The sequence below is a fragment of the Gymnogyps californianus genome, chromosome 2 (assembly GCF_018139145.2).
Source record: "Gymnogyps californianus isolate 813 chromosome 2, ASM1813914v2, whole genome shotgun sequence".
Taxonomy (NCBI): domain Eukaryota; kingdom Metazoa; phylum Chordata; class Aves; order Accipitriformes; family Cathartidae; genus Gymnogyps; species Gymnogyps californianus.
The window spans coordinates 119,183,909-119,200,733 of NC_059472.1; the positions used below are offsets into that span (position 1 = coordinate 119,183,909).

At 41.6% G+C, this 16,825-nt stretch overlaps 1 protein-coding gene across 1 annotated transcript; it reads left to right on the top strand.

The window, feature by feature from the left end:
• The first annotated feature begins 1,691 nt into the window (after positions 1–1,691).
• Positions 1,692–2,768, top strand: CCR4 (C-C motif chemokine receptor 4). Its single transcript, XM_050892295.1, has one exon. The coding sequence runs from the start codon at positions 1,692–1,694 to the stop codon at positions 2,766–2,768; it is 1,077 nt and encodes a 358-aa protein (XP_050748252.1).
• Positions 2,769–16,825: the final 14,057 nt, after the last annotated feature.

A 16,825-nucleotide genomic window follows, 5' to 3' on the forward strand; every position in this document is an offset into this window, starting at 1 on the left:
TACAGATGATCCTTTGATTATTTTTTTCTGAGATTAAGATGCATTTTACAACCCATAAGAAAGAACAAGGTTTCTGTTGAATGAGAACTGCTTAGTGACATTTATTTTAATGATTATTGTGTAAGATGAAGCTGCTTTAACTCAGTAATCAGGCTCTCAGTGGAAACTTTGCATTTCCTTACACATTATACGATGTGTTTAATTTTATTTCTGAGTTTAAGGGACCATCTCTGATGAGCATTGAAGAGAGAAGCACTTGTGATACAATCTGTAAGGAAGTACAAAGTTTCCGTTAAGAGAGACAGCTACCTAGTGACATCTGCTTTTTGCAGCTGCTGAATATCGCTGTGCAGGCAGCACCTCCCTGACAGAGCTACCTGGTGAGAAGCAAGTGATTCAGCACCCTTAGAGCAAAGAAGCTTCTTCACATCATCTGAGAAGAAAGGAGGAGAAAAGGTAAAATTCACAAAATGCAGTTGCTGAAACAGTTGTGTATCATGTACACTCATCATATGTGTGACTGTAACGCTTTTTCATTGACCTTTTGCTGCTGCTCAGGTAATTTTTAAAGCAGTTTTAAGAACTCCTGCATCATCAGAAGTGGGTGTATGTGTGTTCTGTGAGCATATGTTTTCAGTTTTAAATATCTAAGTATATTATACTGAACCTAGATGGGATTCAGGTATGTCTAGGTGCAGTTGTTGCAAAGCTGTCATCTCTAGACCATTGGTGTCAAACAGTTTTGTCCCTGTGACTTGTAAGTCAGATTAAATTCCTCTCTGTGTGTAACAGAACAGAACCGTAGGCTGGAGAGGTGTCAAGCCTGGGACCACACACAGTAGGAGTCAGGTTAATGATACTCAATGTTCGTTGTTATGTAGCAGCAACATACAGTGCAAAGACAAATAAAGCAACAATATTAACTTTTCTTCTGCTTTCCATTCATAAAAATAAAGACAAAGGGGAAAGGACATAACTCAGGCTTAGAAAAATTCTGGTATGTTAGGCTAAAAAGATGACACTTGCTGTGATGAGAATAACACACACAGTAATACATCAGCAATATCTTTGCACTGTATCCAAGTTACTTACCTCAAAGTAACATCACTTAAAATGCTGTCTCTGCCTATTAGAAAAGAACATACATACAAAAATGACAAAATCCCATTATTCATTTAGCCACTGAAGACAGCACTTACTGAAAACTCACGTCAGCTTTCGGTAAGCGTAATTTCATTAGAAGGAAGAGTCAGACGCATTTTTATTACTGTCTTCTTATGGTGATGTTTGCCTGATGGGTGAAATGCTGAACTGCTACAAATAATGGCTTTGCTTTTTACTTCATTCCACACAGGATTTATCCCTCTCTGATTTGATATCTGTGGTCCGTATCTTTCATTCCCATTTGCTTTCCTCTCCGCCATTTGAACAGCGTTCTGTGTGCTTGACATCCAAGCTGCAGTGTTGCAAGGGCTAAGCACATGCATGTTAAGGACAGTACATTTTGCAAGTGTGCATATGCATTCCTTAATGCTTAAACAGTGTTTGAGAATATGTAATGGGAAGCATGCTGGAACTGCAAGTCAGTCGTTGCTAGTGATTTAGGTTTGCGGAGTAACTACATGGTCTTCATGCACTGAAAGTCACTGACATTTTTATATTCTTTCCTTCTCAGGAACTGGGGAAAAAACATGAGGTCTTCAAGTACAGAGTCCTCTGAAGTTGAAATCTCAACCTTATATGACTATTATGATAATTATAACGATGCTCCAAAACCATGCAGTAAGGAAAGCATCAAGAGGTTTGCAGCCTCCTTCCTACCTGTTCTGTATATCCTAGTATTCCTGGTTGGGCTCATGGGAAACATTCTGGTCATTGTGGTCCTCTTCAAATACAAGAGGCTGAAGAGCATGACTGATGTGTACCTGCTAAACCTCGCCATCTCAGATTTGCTCTTTGTTTTATCCTTGCCGTTCTGGTCTTATTTCACGATAGACCAATGGGTTTTTGGAACTCCCTGGTGTAAAATCATTTCGTGGATCTACCTGGTCGGGTTTTACAGTGGGATATTTTTTATTATGCTTATGAGCATAGACAGATACCTGGCAATTGTTCGTGCAGTGTTTTCCTTGAAAGCAAGGACTGCCTTCCACGGCTTGACTACTAGCCTTGTTGTATGGTTAGTAGCTCTTTTAGCCTCTGTTCCAGAACTTGTATTTAGAGAATCTTTTAACGAACGTAATTATACTACCTGCAAGCCGAGATATCCAGGCAATTTCACAACATGGAAACTTTTTTGCACTTTGGAAATCAACATTTTAGGGCTCCTAATCCCTTTTATAGTTATGACATTTTGCTACTCCATGATCATTAAAACATTAGTTCACTGTAGAAATGAGAAAAAGAATAAGGCTGTGAGGATGATCTTTGCTGTCATGATCATGTTTTTCTTCTTTTGGACCCCTTACAACATTGTTATTTTCTTACAACTGCTGGAAATTATCGGAGTCATTAAAAACTGTCAGGTGAGCAGGAATCTGGACTATGCTTTCCAGGTAACGGAAATCCTCGGCCTTTTTCACTGTTGCCTCAATCCAGTCATCTACTTCTTCATGGGTGAAAAATTTAAGAAGTACCTGAAGATGCTTTTCAAGAACTGGCGGTTACCTGGAGATATTTGCAAGTCGTGTGGAGTTCACATCACTTACCACACTGAATCTACCAATTCATTCCACACACAATCTACGGGGGATCAAGACGCTCTGTAATGTGAGTTCAGTGGCTGGTCTGAAACACCAGGGAGCAAACTGACAAAAGCAGGAACTTTGAAAAGCTAAGCAAATGCACATGCATTTAACAATAAGCTAGTGCCAGATAATTGCTTACTTCAGCTTTGATTTCTGCCTCTAGATTTTCTGAATATTATGACAGAAGGTGTCCTAGATGTGAAACGTGGGAGATAAACACGCAAGTTTTATCTGCTGCGATTACAAATCACTGCTCAGATATAACAGCAGCCTCAGCTCTCCACAAAGCACTGTGCCGTGCTGCTGCTTTTTCACCAGCATCAGGAGAGAGGTTGGCCTGCATAGAGAGGCCGAGGAGAGACAGCTGCTTGTCATCAACACGTGCATTTGGAAAATATATTCATTTATTCAAGAAGGATGGTTATTACTTTTTTATTCTACAGTTGATCTGTGCAGGACTTGTTCGCTCTGACTCTTTGCAAGCTATTAACAGTACCTGCTACTGTTAAGTGTTTCATCTCAGTGAGAGGATACAACTGCTGTCATTAAGAAAAAGGACACAAAATATATTCTTTATGTGCACAAAGACGCAAAGCAAATGTATTACATTGTGCTATAGACACGTTTTCTCTTCGGTATCCAAGTTGCCACATATGCCTATGTGTAGGTGTATATATAGGCATTTTGAATTACTTTATCACTGTAAGTCAGGATAGCAATTCTGTGTTTTAATTAACATAAAAAATGTTTAAAATATTTTTTAATAAAAGTGTTTTAAAAAACGTACTTTCCAGCACATGTGAATAAATTTGAAGCATTTTGGTTAAAAGTATATCTTTTAAAGTGAATGTTCTTTGTTCCAAAAGTACTTAAACCCAAGACTCAATTTTCATTCATTGGAGATGTATCTGGCAAAACAAAAGAAAGTAAAAACAGAGATTGTGTAGAAACAGTCTGTCATAACTTTGAAACCACACAAAGAATCCTAGCATTTGATAACAGTGAAATGTGAAGAGTGTGACGCCCCAGTAGCCGCTCACAGATCTACATGATATTAATCAGAGATGTGGAACAGGAAGGAAACTCACACAGGAATGTTTAGATTTTGGCACAAAAATAATTTAAAAAGAGGCAAAAATCAGTAATGTGGTAGCAGACAAAGTAAGAGTTGAAAAATACGTATTGGAAGATATTTCTGGTGTGTCTTTTTGCTGGATGACAACCATTCGTCAGGAAGACTTATTTTTCTTAGGCTGTCAATAACAAAGTGCCTGCTCAGCATTCAGGCATGGCTGCAAAGAGCAGACAAGACATTAAAATGCATCAGGAAAGGGCTGGAGAAGAAATGTAAAAATATTGTAGTGCCATTGTTCTCATCACCCTAAATAAGAAATGTAAGTGGAAGCTCACCTCCATGTGACCTCTCTCGTGACACAAGACTGAAAATAAAAACCAGCACACTTAAATACTCATGCACACACATATCCATCATAATTAATTTTGGGAATGCATTACCATTAGCAGTTCGCCGAGGCTGACAAGCAAGGATCTGCGTTAATGCAGATAATGAGAATAGCTGTGGAAGACATTACGTGCGGTAAGAAAGTGTCTTCCTTCCCAAGAAAAAGACCATAAATTCTTACTACTCAAAACCTTACAAGCCACTGAGTAAATCAGCTGGGAAAAACTGCTGCAAGGGGTGGGTTAAGCCATCCATTACCTATTTTGAAAAGGAGGAGGAAGATAAATTGCAAGTGTCAGGTGCTTCAAAGTCTCACACGTGTCACTGAACACAACAACATGTCACTCCCAAGCCAGCATGGCACATTGTCTTCACAGATGCGATACCGATGGTGCACACACTGTGAACTGCTGAGCTATTCATCAGTCAAGTGCACAGACTAACCTGGAAGCCAGACAACGCACCGCAGTTATTTTTTTCTTGGTCCTATTCTGTGATCCTTCTAGTCAGTAAGAATAAAGGGGTCCTTTTGAGAAACTTTGCTTTCCAAACCAGCGGAAGGGCTGCCTGTGTTGGTCTGGCAAAAGTGATGGTCAGCAAGCAAAAAGCAAGCCATAGGCTCCTGACGACTGTGAGATAAGAGAGGTCCGGTGCTAAGAGTGGTGTTGAGGAATGGCACCGAGATGGCCAGCAGCTCGCATGCTGGTCCGGCTCTGGGCACACACCCTGTGGTGGGGGAGGATGCCAAATCTGCTCATGTGTGGAATTAACGGGCTCCACCCAGCAGCCGTGCAGCATTGCCATAAAAGGAGCTAGCGTAAAGCCCCTTTTCCACACAAAACTCAAAGGTGCTTCACATCGCTGCTCGGCTTTGTGCCCCACAGCCTGTGCACATGTGCCTTTGGTGCAGAGGGTGCCTGGTGCAGCCAGACCTCCCGCCAGGTGAATGTTGCCCTTGTTTCTCTGCCCAAATAACCTCTTCCAGTCCTCCCAGTAATACTCACAGCTACTCAATGTGCGTGCTGGATGAGCAACTGAGCTGAAAGTTGCGCTCTGAGCAGGTTTGCTGAATTGGGTGCAAGGGGGAGCTCACCTTTAAGTGATGGGCTCAGGAATCCAGGTCCCGGGACTGGAGCTCATCAAATCTGGGTGGCTTCCTCCTCTGTCACCTGGAACAAACCCACCTCCCCCATGCACTGAGCTACAGTGGATAATGCCACTCCTCTTTTCAGAAAGGGTTTTGAAATCTGCTGATGAGGAAGGACAAGATAATAGTATTAATATAGACAAAAATAAAGCAGGGATTTTCAAAATGTCAGTTGACCAAAGGTGTCATTTTAGCTGAATAAGAGTTTCCAAGCAATGAATGATGGTATGTACAGACCTACCGAACCATGAAACAGAATGGATAGACATTTGAGTGAAGCAAAGCTGACTCATTCTTAAACCCACATTTTTACATCAGGGTTCCTTGGAAGGCCAGCCTGCATCCTCTCTTCAGTTGCGCTAAGCCACCGTAGAAAGGTAAATGAGGGGAAAAAAATCAGCTTAATTATATTAAATACCAATAATGATGAAAAGGTAAAAACAAGTTGGTTGGTTTGTTTTTATACAGCGCTTAGGCCACCACAGTCACTCCCTAAATGTAAAGCTGAATTACACACTTACCTTTTACTCTGGAAGACAGCTTCATCCCTTTTAATTGTGCAGAAGAAGCATCATGGTCAGCAACCTCCTCCCAATTTGCTCCTCTCAGTCTGAGAGACAGCGAGGAATTGCTGTTCTCGTTCCTGTACTACTACTGCTTGCCACTGTCCCAGCACCAGCTCTGCACACCTGGTCTGAAGGAGAGTACAATTCAACAGGCACTACAGTGCTCCTCTGTTACCAGGATGCTTCCAGTTTAAAACTGCCAGCAGGGATCTACACTCACACATTTTCCTCCAGGAGCTCTTAATGGTTTCCAGTTTTATCCAGCATCTCTCTCTCAACACAGCCAGAGACCAACCTCATCAACTCCCATCTCTTATGCAAATATCTCCATTTGACTTGATTTACAGTTAGAAATCAAGGGCCATTTAGTAACGTCAATCAAAATGATCATTAAAATGGTGCTTAAGGCAATGCCTACAGAGAGCTCAACAGGACTTTGCTACACCAGGCATGAAAGAAGCTTTTAAGTAGGAGACTGGAAATGAATAGTCAATATAACTGTGGTGAGATTTCTAGCATTTGCATAACTAATAAGACCATTCAAAGGTGATGTAGTGCTGGTCTTATCTGCAGTCATCTTACTGTAACACGGCAATGATGTACGCAGGTGCCACTGGCAGTCATGGAGAAATCACTCCTAATGGAGCAGGCACTATCAATGAGGAGACACCAAGTTAGATGCTTCCACCTATTTTTCAACATTATTGAAATAAAATATTTCATTATTTCTGCTCTGAATTCTTATTAAAATTTGATTCTGATGAGGGAAAGTATTTCAAAAGTCCTCATGTACCAAAAATTGTAGACAGAACTCCTGGATTTGTCTTACTTAACACACTATTTTTTGTTACCAACTTTAATAGAATAAATCCACCGCATTGCTCAATCAGTAGCTTATTCCACATACCCATAGGAATGTGCCAGAACTTAGAAAAAAGCTAGCATTCAAAGCAAAATTTCAGTAAAATGATGAATGTTACTGTAGAAGACTACCAGACAGAAAAGGGTTTTTTTGTTGTGGTTTTTTTTTAAATCTACTGACTTTGTTCATGAGAATTTGCCTAGCAAATGAACTTTTGTTGCTTCTATAGTGTAAAAAACTACAGTGTTTTATAGACTATCAAAATGGGACTATGTGAATAAAATTTAAATGATCAAACATCAAATTAGCATTTATGAAAGGTCAACTCTTAAGTGATAATTATTTAACAATTTGTGTGAGAGACTGAGAAAGCAAGGTCAGCACTAGATATCCAAGATCCTGCAGAATTTTTCTTTGCATGATTTTTTTTTTTTTTTTTTTAAATTCCAGGAATGGGTTTGTACAGATGCAGGGCAACTACTAATTGTGTCATAAACAGAAAAAAAAAAGCCTACCTTTTCTGTAAGGTAATTCACAATAAAGACCTCAGTCATAATATGATATGACTGAATGTGGTCTGGATATTCAGGAGGGCATAGGCCCAATTCATGAATCATTATGCCAACATAAACCATAAAATGGGTATGTATAAGCTTCTAGGTTCCTGGAAAAATGTAACAAGAGCTCTAGAAATGTCAACTACTTGTACAGAAATAGCTGTGGAAAAGCTGATACTGCCTAACAATGGAGCAAATAGGTAGCTAATATCAATGTTCATTTTAGTGACATCTCCTAAAAAAATCTGCCATGTTTTCTACACCTGAGGCCACAAGATCCCACAAAGTTACTGCTTTGGCAAAAGCAAAACAAAACAGAGTAAAAAAAAAATAAAATAAAAAAAAAAATCAGTGAGATCCTTCACAGCAAAAGCCACATCTGCCTGGTCGATGAATGGCACAAGCTAGATAAGTGTGCTCCAACAAGAGCAGTGGCTGAGGACCTGGTACACGAGACCTCGTACAGACCCACCAGCCAGATGGGCCCTTTGAATGAAAGCGCATTTCTCCTGTGTGACAGCAAATGCAGAGAGTCCCACACAGACAGACCACGGTGCACAGGGGCAGAACACAACTGGCCCCAGTCATGTTCATGCAGGCAATGGTCGTGTTTACAAAAAAAACCCCCATGTTTTATTACCTGCAGCTTATTAGACGGCTTCCACTGTCTGCACTGGCTTCCTTATCATACTGGGCTGCAGACTTAAACCGGGCAGAAGTAGCCCAACCATGTCTGTCACTACCTATCAACCAGAGTTGATATGCCCAAAAGAGACTGTAGCACCCTTATCCTTTACTTCTCCCTGGGAAAAAAAAAAAGTTTTTAAGGTTTGCTTTCAGTCGTGCCAGGGATCTCAGTCAATTCAGCTCTTGCATCTGCTACATAGAAATCAAGACTCTGCTCTCCTCTGTAAAACAAGGCATTTTACAGATGAAAAGTACTACAATGAAACTAAGTATTTACTATTGTAGAGACAAAAATCTGTGTATTCATTGCTAGATTTCTTGCCCTGTCTCAAGACATCAAGAACCATGCACACTCTTTTACTCACTGCCCAAAAAGTTTCATCTCCTTCCACAGAAGATGAAAACAACTTCATAATGCGTTATTCTAAAAAAAGCCTTTGGTTTTGAGCAATTTCTTCCTAACATTTCTCAGTCAACGGGTGACTGTTGTCCTGAATCATGAAGGTTTGCAGACAAAACCCCTACCCCTTTTAGACTTGCTTGCCTGATTTACTTCACATTTTGACATTTGTAATCAGCAGGGGGTTTCACCAATTTGCATGAACACGCTAAAACAGGTAGCAGGAAAAAACGAAGTACTTCATAAGAACAGGAACATTCTTTCCAAGTCAAACAAGCATCACATTTTTGCATCAAAAGGCATACAGCCTGACAATAAGTGAGTAATCCCTCAAATCAAAATACACTATGGAGCACAGACCAAGGTTGTTGAAAGAGAGCTGATGCTTTTAAATAATCTCAATTGTTGTACACCAGTTTGCATTGCAGAGCGTGAGCTTTAGAGTTGGGGGCGGAGGGGGGGGGGTTGCAAACTGAGCCATGTCAAGTGAGCAGCTGAATCAGCAAAGCTGAGTCTCTTCTACTGAAAAGAGTTTAAAAGCACTGAAATTCCAGCTCAACTTAGTACAAAAAAAAAGACTTCACTTGAAAGTTTCAGGTGTTGAAACTCAGAAAGAGATGATCAGATATGCTCACCTTCAAAAGAGGATACAGGGCTAGAAAGACCTTAGTCAAACTCAGTACCATTATTCTTATATGAAATAATACACTTTTATTAAATAAGAAAAAGAAAACAAAGACAACAAATAATATGAGCTGAGCTCTCTGTATTTTTGAAGCCCTCAGCCTCTGAGACAAAAGCATTCTCGTGTGCTGCACCAATGGCACAGACCCTTGATAAACTCCTTACACAGAGAGAGAAGAAACGGTGGGAATCCCTGAATGTTCTTTCACCCACCTTGCAGGACAAGTACAACAGCATGGTTGTATTTCTGAAGAAGGTACTTGCTCACCAGAAACCGTAGTGAAACCAAACCAGGCATCATCTAGCCTTATTATTTTGTGAACAACTGAAAACATGTGATGCATATCAAGGACTGTCAGAAAAAGCATGGTTTCTACCTTGAATTGCAAGGATAAAATGGAAGACAAGACGGTGATAAGCAGTTGGGGAGCAAGTACCAGCAGAGCTACGGGTATTCATAACCTTGCAGTTAGGCGGATTTTTGTTGGGATTTGGATAGATTTTCCCCACCCTGTACATCCAGCCAGGGGAGCTGAATCTTCACCCCAGTTCACCTCCTTCCTTCCATGTAAAATTTTCCACTTGTAGCTGTGAAAATCTTAAAACTACAGAGCTCAGCATCATTCACCTTTGCCAGTCCAGTGAGATGCAAGGCCACAGCCTGCAGCTGGTTGCTGGTGGCTGGAGGCACCAAAAGGGAAATTATTTTCTTTCTCCTCTCCACTGCCAATCTGCTTGGGTTTGAAAAAAGGAAAAAAAAAAAAAAGTAAAAAAAACCAACAAACAACCCACTATTTACCTGACGCATTATTATGCTTTCCCCTCTGTCTTCACTAGGCTTCTCATCCAGATCATGTTTTGTAACACTGAGTATTCTTGTTTGCTTGTATCTCCATAGTGCTTAACCATCCCCTGTTTCAGCACTTTGTACTGTACCTACAGGAACAGGAGAAACAAACTTCATGCAAATCAAGTATGCTACTACTGTAATCTCATTTCAGTATCTTTGCACAGACAGTGCTTTTCAGAATTTGAAAAAAAAAAACCAACAAACCCAAACAACCTTTTAGGTTATTTCAGCATAGCTAGCTTCTACTCTTGCATCTGAATTACTGGCACCTTCTGTCCAAGTTCTCTTTATTTCCTAGGATGGGTGAACAAGCTTAATTTTGGGTGGTGGGGGTGTGTGGTTTGTCCCTTTTTTTTCCAATAAAAGACATTAAGAGGAGTCCAAAATTTGGCTAATACTAAAACACCAACTGTCTTGGCAGTTAAAATCAGAAAGGATCTGTAGAAGCTCTAGGTTTTCTTCAACACCTCTGAAGCCTTTGAGTCAAAGCAAACAGACCTGAGAGGCTAGACCTGAAAAAGTAAAAAAGGAGCTGCTTCAGCAGATACCAACCAGCAGCAATTTTCTTCTATTTCAACATGAGCTAGGTGGACTCGGTGCTTTAAATAAAGTCATATCTGCAAGCGTCTATGTTTGGCTGCAGTCAAAAGACTCACATTGTTTTAACTTCAGCTTTTGAAGTAGATACTGCTCTGGATCAAAGGACCAAAAGAGCAACATAGGAATGCACGGTAGCAGAAGTCACTGCTTCGACAAAATTTTGCACGAAATCACGCTAACCCCTCACAAGTTCAGTACTAGGTTCTCTGGTTTTTCAGCACACCGGATCTACCTATTCATGATTAGTGCAAACAACATCTGAAAACTGAGGGGGATAAAAAAAGTCAGAAAGCTTAAAAGAAGATATTTAGAGTGTGTGCAGGATACAGACCCATCTCTTAGAGCCTAAGGTCTTCCAGGAAGACTCGCTAGTACTGCAGAGTGTTTAAACATCCAGAAATAAAGTTTAACATGGAGGATGCAAGAAAGGAGTGCAAATTTTCCTTCTGTGCAGCTTCTTTCTTATCTCATACGTGCCTGCTGTGAAAACAGCAACTAACATTTTCAGTAAACAGGAGAAAGGTTACAGTCTAAAGCTCAGCAACTGACAGGGCATGAGGAAGGTTAAGAGTAAGCTACCAGTTTCTTTTCCTCCTTCTCCTCAACAATTCTACCTATGCTTCAGAAGGCCCCTTCACCTGTAGCGCAGGAACACATCCAGATCCTGCAGCTACCACGCACAACACACAGCCACTCACCTTCTCCCAAAGCAAGTGCTTTGGAGAGTGCTATTGCAGAAGTCCACAACCAGGGGAGACTGATGGCTAAATTTAGACTAGAGATCCATGAAGAGTGTTCACTCTCTGCACCGGACCAAGATTTGTGGGACTTGTGAAAAGGAGCCTCTGAATGGGATTTGGAAGAAAGGAAAAAGGCATAAGCAAGCTGGAAGCAAAGGAATCTTCATCCAGCTTGCAAACTAACGATGGATAGGTGGAAGGGGTGGAGATCAACTCCATTTCAGACAACCGAAGACACACTGAAGGAAATTTTTTTAGTTTCTCTACACATAAGACTTCCCTAGTGTGAGAGGAAGAACCAGCAAGACTTAAGGAAGAATGAAACAGGAAACAGAGGAGAGTAATTACTTAGCTATAGTATTAGAGGGATGACCCTGAATTGCTAGGCATTTCCCCACACTGTGCTCAGATCTGTGCGCTGGCCCACAACCACAGACAACACTGCAAATGCTCAGTTAATATTAGTATAGAAGCATGAGCCCTACAGAAGCATCAAGTTTAAAAAAAAATAGGGCACACACTTACAAGGAATAAGGAAACTTAACAGAAAAATCCTTTCAAACTGTACATACTGGCTGCATTTTCCTACTGGATTTGCACTGGTATTCAACAGATCCACCCTACTTAACAACGGCCCTTTCTGTTGGAGTTTTAAATTCAATTGCCAGTTCCATTAGGGAGTCTTTTTTTCCCCCTTGCCTACCAAAAAAATTTAAAAAGGCTAAATTACGGTCATGCAGCTGTAAGCACATTACCAAAGTGCAAGATAGCGATCTTATCATGATGCTTGCACAGAGTCTGCTATGAAAGCGTGCTGGGGAGTTTCATGAGCAAGACTGCCTCCCATTACAACACTACAGAGTTAAAAGTGTGACGTTCCTAAGATCCTGACTTTGGAGTCCTATATATATTTGGCTCCTGAGGGACAGGTGTATGTGCTAAAGCCCAAAACAGGAATTCTTAAATACATCCCCAGTTCCTTGGCCACAAAGACCATATATCCTACTGAAAGGGGACTGCATTACCAAGGGCCTGAAACAAGCACTGGTTCTGTGAAACCTCTTGTAGGTAACACACTCTTTCAAGACTTCCCCCAAAGCTGGGGACTCTGGTTCACTACTCCCATCTTTGATAACATAACAAGCAACAGAAAATATCTTCTGAAAAGGGATTTTTAAACATACACACTTTATTCAGCAAAAGCATGACAAAGATCCTTGTGACATCTTTTTCCAACATTTTTCCGTTCAGCCCTTTGCATCAAGTCCCAAGATCATCTCTTCCTGCCCAGTTTTGCCTTCTCATTGAAGGAGAAGCATTAAAGCAGACCCCATTCTTCTGTAGCTTCCAGTTCCTTTTGTCACACGATCTTCCAGCCAGGACCTCGAGGCTGGCAACCACGCTTTTAAGTCCTGGCCTGCAAGACAGCTTTCTTGCAACTCAGTCATTTCTTTCAAAAAAAGCTGCCGCAGCACCTGGACCAGGTCATTCAGGACCTGGTCACCCTTTCACATCCTTGCTGAGTCTTCTCTATGTTGCTCTGCACCTCCTAAAATTTCTGTAAATCCAGTCCATCAGGGAGGTAAGAAGATAACAGAGAGGGCACAAAACAGCCTCAGAGCACAAAGACATACTTTGTGTCAGCTGTGAACAGTGGAAGTGATAACTGGCTGTCCTGTTTAACCCCAGCCAGCAACTAAGCACCACGCAGCTGCTTCCCCCTCCCCCCTCCTAGTGGGGTGGGGAGGAGGAAAAAAAAGTAAAACTTGTGGGTTGAGATAAGAACAGTTTAATAACGAAAGTAAAATAAAATACACTACTAAGAATAATAATAATATAATAATAATAATTGTAATGAAAATGAATATAAACAAAAAAAGGAAATAACACCCAAGAAAAGGCAAGGGATGCACAATGCGATTGCTCACCAGCCGCTGAGCGATGCCCCAGCAGCAATCCGCGCCTCCCGGCCAACTCCCCCCTCTTTCTATACTGGGCATGATGGTCCATGGTATGGAATAGCCCTTTGGCTAGTTGGGGTCAGCTGCCCTGGCTATGCTCCCTCCCAGCTTCTTGCACACCTGCTTGCTAGCAGAGCATGGGAAACTGAAAAATCCTTGACTTAGGATAAGCACTACTTAGCAACAACTAAAATATCAGTGTGTTCTCAACAGTCTTCTCACCCTAAATCCAAAACACAGCACTGTACCAGCTCCTAGGAAGACAATTAATTCTCTCCCAGCTGAAACCAGGACACTGGCTTACATACAGCAACGAAGACTTCAGTTAGCTGTTGACAAGTTTCCAAACAGTAAACTCTAGAACAGCTTGCCTAGGGAAGACTGAAGTCCCCTTTGCAAGAAATTTTGAAGAACAGGTTAAACAAACACACTGGGAATACTTTAGATACAGATAACGTTGGCTTAGGGTAGAGAGGCATAGGGCTAGGTCATCTCTCACAAACCTTTCATCTTGTATTATCTGTTAAAATGGTGTTTGCAGTCTGGAAAAGATACATACAAGAACAGATTGATGTGCAGTCCCCACACTTTCTCTTTAATCAGCAGTTCCTTTGGGAAGTTACGTTAGAGCATTTGCAAACAAAAAAGGGAAGAAGATGAGTGACTGCAAAGCCATGTAACAGAAAAACATTCTCAAGTAGTTTCCTGCTGCTACAGAGACAACAATGGCCAGTAAATAACCAAGCTGCGGTCAGAGGCTCAGGTTAGGATCTGTCAGCACTGCAAGCTATTTGCTCAAATGTGGATGGATTTCCAGGAAGAACATCCTAGGAAAAGTGTCAGAATATCCATTTTACACATACAGAGATGCTGTTGTCCCCAGTGATTTCGATATATCTGAAATAAGAATACAAGGGGACTGCAACAGTCTAGTCAGCCATCCGATTATACCAAAGTGACCAAGTCCATGCAAAGAGAGTAGATTCCTTCCCCTTGCAGTCCAAATTCAGGGTTTTCTTAACAGGTTGCCTTCTCAGCCTGGAAATACAGTCTCACCTACTTCAGAGCACACTGTTAAACACAGGATTCTTCTTCTGATTACCATTTCTGAACACCTGACATATCTGTCAGGTGGATAGTGTTTGCTGTCCAGTCAGGTGGATTATTTCTAGAATCAGACTCCTGTAAACATTCAAACTGTGCAAACAAATGAGTATTTCATCCAAAAAACTGCAAAAGAAAACTATAGGCACTGTGGAGCCCCAAGAGCTGCCTGCACAGGAGAATTACAAAGGGCACGGAGAGTCTAAAGGGGTATGGACAAGGTCAAGTCTCAACCCTGTGATTCAGGGACTATGAAATTTTGATCAACACTTAGGAAGATAATTATGAATATAAGGGAAAAAGTAGTCTCATACATAGGTTAAGACAGAGAATTCAACTATACAGGGCACACTATTCACCAGTTCATGTCCACCTACTTGCTCATTCATCCCAAGTAATCACATTTAAAGACCTTCATTCATGCGTAGGCAGGACTACAGTCTAAGTTTACAAACCCCACGCCAGGGTTGGAAAAAATATCTGTGCTAAGCTGAGCCCCTACAGCTACGCTTTACAGGCAGATTTCAAATGGCACTCCCCTACAGAATTGCCAAGATCACACCTACCTTCCAGATGGGACCAGTATAAAATCTCTACTTCTTACAGACTGATTCTAAATACTAGGTTTGCACTGGTCTGCTGAAATCAGAGAACTCTGTGCCCATTATTCAGCTGCTGTGTCAGCAAAGTACTAGCAAATTCCAAAGGACACGCAGCAGGGAAGATTTGAGGAGCCACAATTTTAGCATTAGGAACATTCCTTCTTGCCATGCCTTCTGGAAGCAGCTGGCTCCACCAGACAAACGATCCCGTTGAGCTTCAGCATGTGGAACAGCTCACACAGCTACACCACAGATACTAGTCAGGGGTCTGACAATGTTTTCACACCACACCCTTCAAAAACAAGTTGAAACTAGATCCACCAGTGCCTTGACCACTGGGTCAAGGCGAGCCAGCTAACTCCCCACAGTCCCTCTTCTCCTATGCATTTGCTCTCAGTCAGAAGGTTTCATTCTGATTTCATTTCCACTCCCAGACACAGCTGACAGAACTACATTTGAGGATAGGTTAAAATAACTGACCTCCTCAAAACTGCAAAGGAGCAAATGCCAAGCTGTCCCATTTTGTATCACATACTCAGTCCCAGGAGGACTGCATGCCAAGGCTAGGAAACCTAGGATAAGTCCCAGCCATGTAGTAGCAGCAGTGGTGCAGGCACAGTGACACAGTGTGAGGCATGGGCAGGGGAGAACACCCTGCTACAGCACCTACAGACACATCCTTGGGTAAAGCAGCAGCAAGTGGCAACAAGCTCTTCTTGGTAGTGCGGTACTCTGAAGGCCCCTTGTCACAGAGACCTCCCTTCTGCATACTCAAATACATACTGCACCACTTGGCAACCTCTAGCAGTGTTTTCATGTAGGTAGACCAGGATTAGGAATCAGGGCCCCAACTTTCAGCTCCTTTCTGTAGACAAGAGATCACTTCACTGAATGCAGTAAATAGGCAGGTGTGTTAATGAAGCTACCTAGAGCCCTACGTGAAAAACTTTAAGCCTGTTTTTTCCATGTTGTTCTTGTTATTCTTATATCTAACCAGATGCATGTTTGTACTCCTTGATGCAAAGTAATATGCTTGCAATATTACACAGAGTTATGGCAAAAAGTGAAGTCTCATGGATTACACTACGTTTTCACAAGTACAATGTAAACCGAAATTAAGTTAGAATGAGAGCCAGGAGTTACACTCCCCTCACAGCACTAACTGCCAGAAAAATAAAAATATTCCTGGCTGTTAAAGCACTGAACTGCTGTAGGAGTAATACCTAAATAGTACTGTCATTCTGCACACTTGAAGCCACAACACACACAAGCTGTATTAAACTAATTCTGTTCCATTCCTTACTTTCAAGGCTTGGCTCTGAGGTAATTAATACTTCATAATAAACTGCTTGCAGAGCATGTTCCAGGGTCTGCATACGGATGGTGCGAAGAAAAAAAAAAATCTGAGGTCAGAGTAGACCACTTTATTCCAAGAATGAAGTGCGTCTGGTACTGAACCCACAGCCCCCAGCCATTAGACTTTGCATTTGAGGTGAGAATTGAAGAGTAGAAGCTCTCTGGCTCAGGTGAACTGCATGTGTCTGGTTTGAAAGCCCATCAAAACACATCAAACACATAGCAGAGAGGCAGATACTCAAGCGAGTGGTGCTCCTTTTCACTCTCTCCTCTGGTGACAGTATCAGTCCTCATCAGCTGAGAAGAAACAGTCAGGTTTTTGCATTGGCCATCTCAGAAAAGGGTGGCACCTCCAGAGTCCACACAGCCCATTACAGCTACTTCGTTTTGCTGTACTTTGCACACATCTTCATAACACAGAAAACAAACGAGACATCAACAAGGACAACTCCTTGTCTGTAGAGACTTTACAACCTCATTTCTCCCTTAATACTGTAACT

Coding starts and splice junctions, on each gene's coding strand:
- CCR4 (XM_050892295.1), top strand. CDS start 1,692: ATGAGGTCTTCAAGTACAGAGTCCTCTGAAGTTGAAATCTCAACCTTA.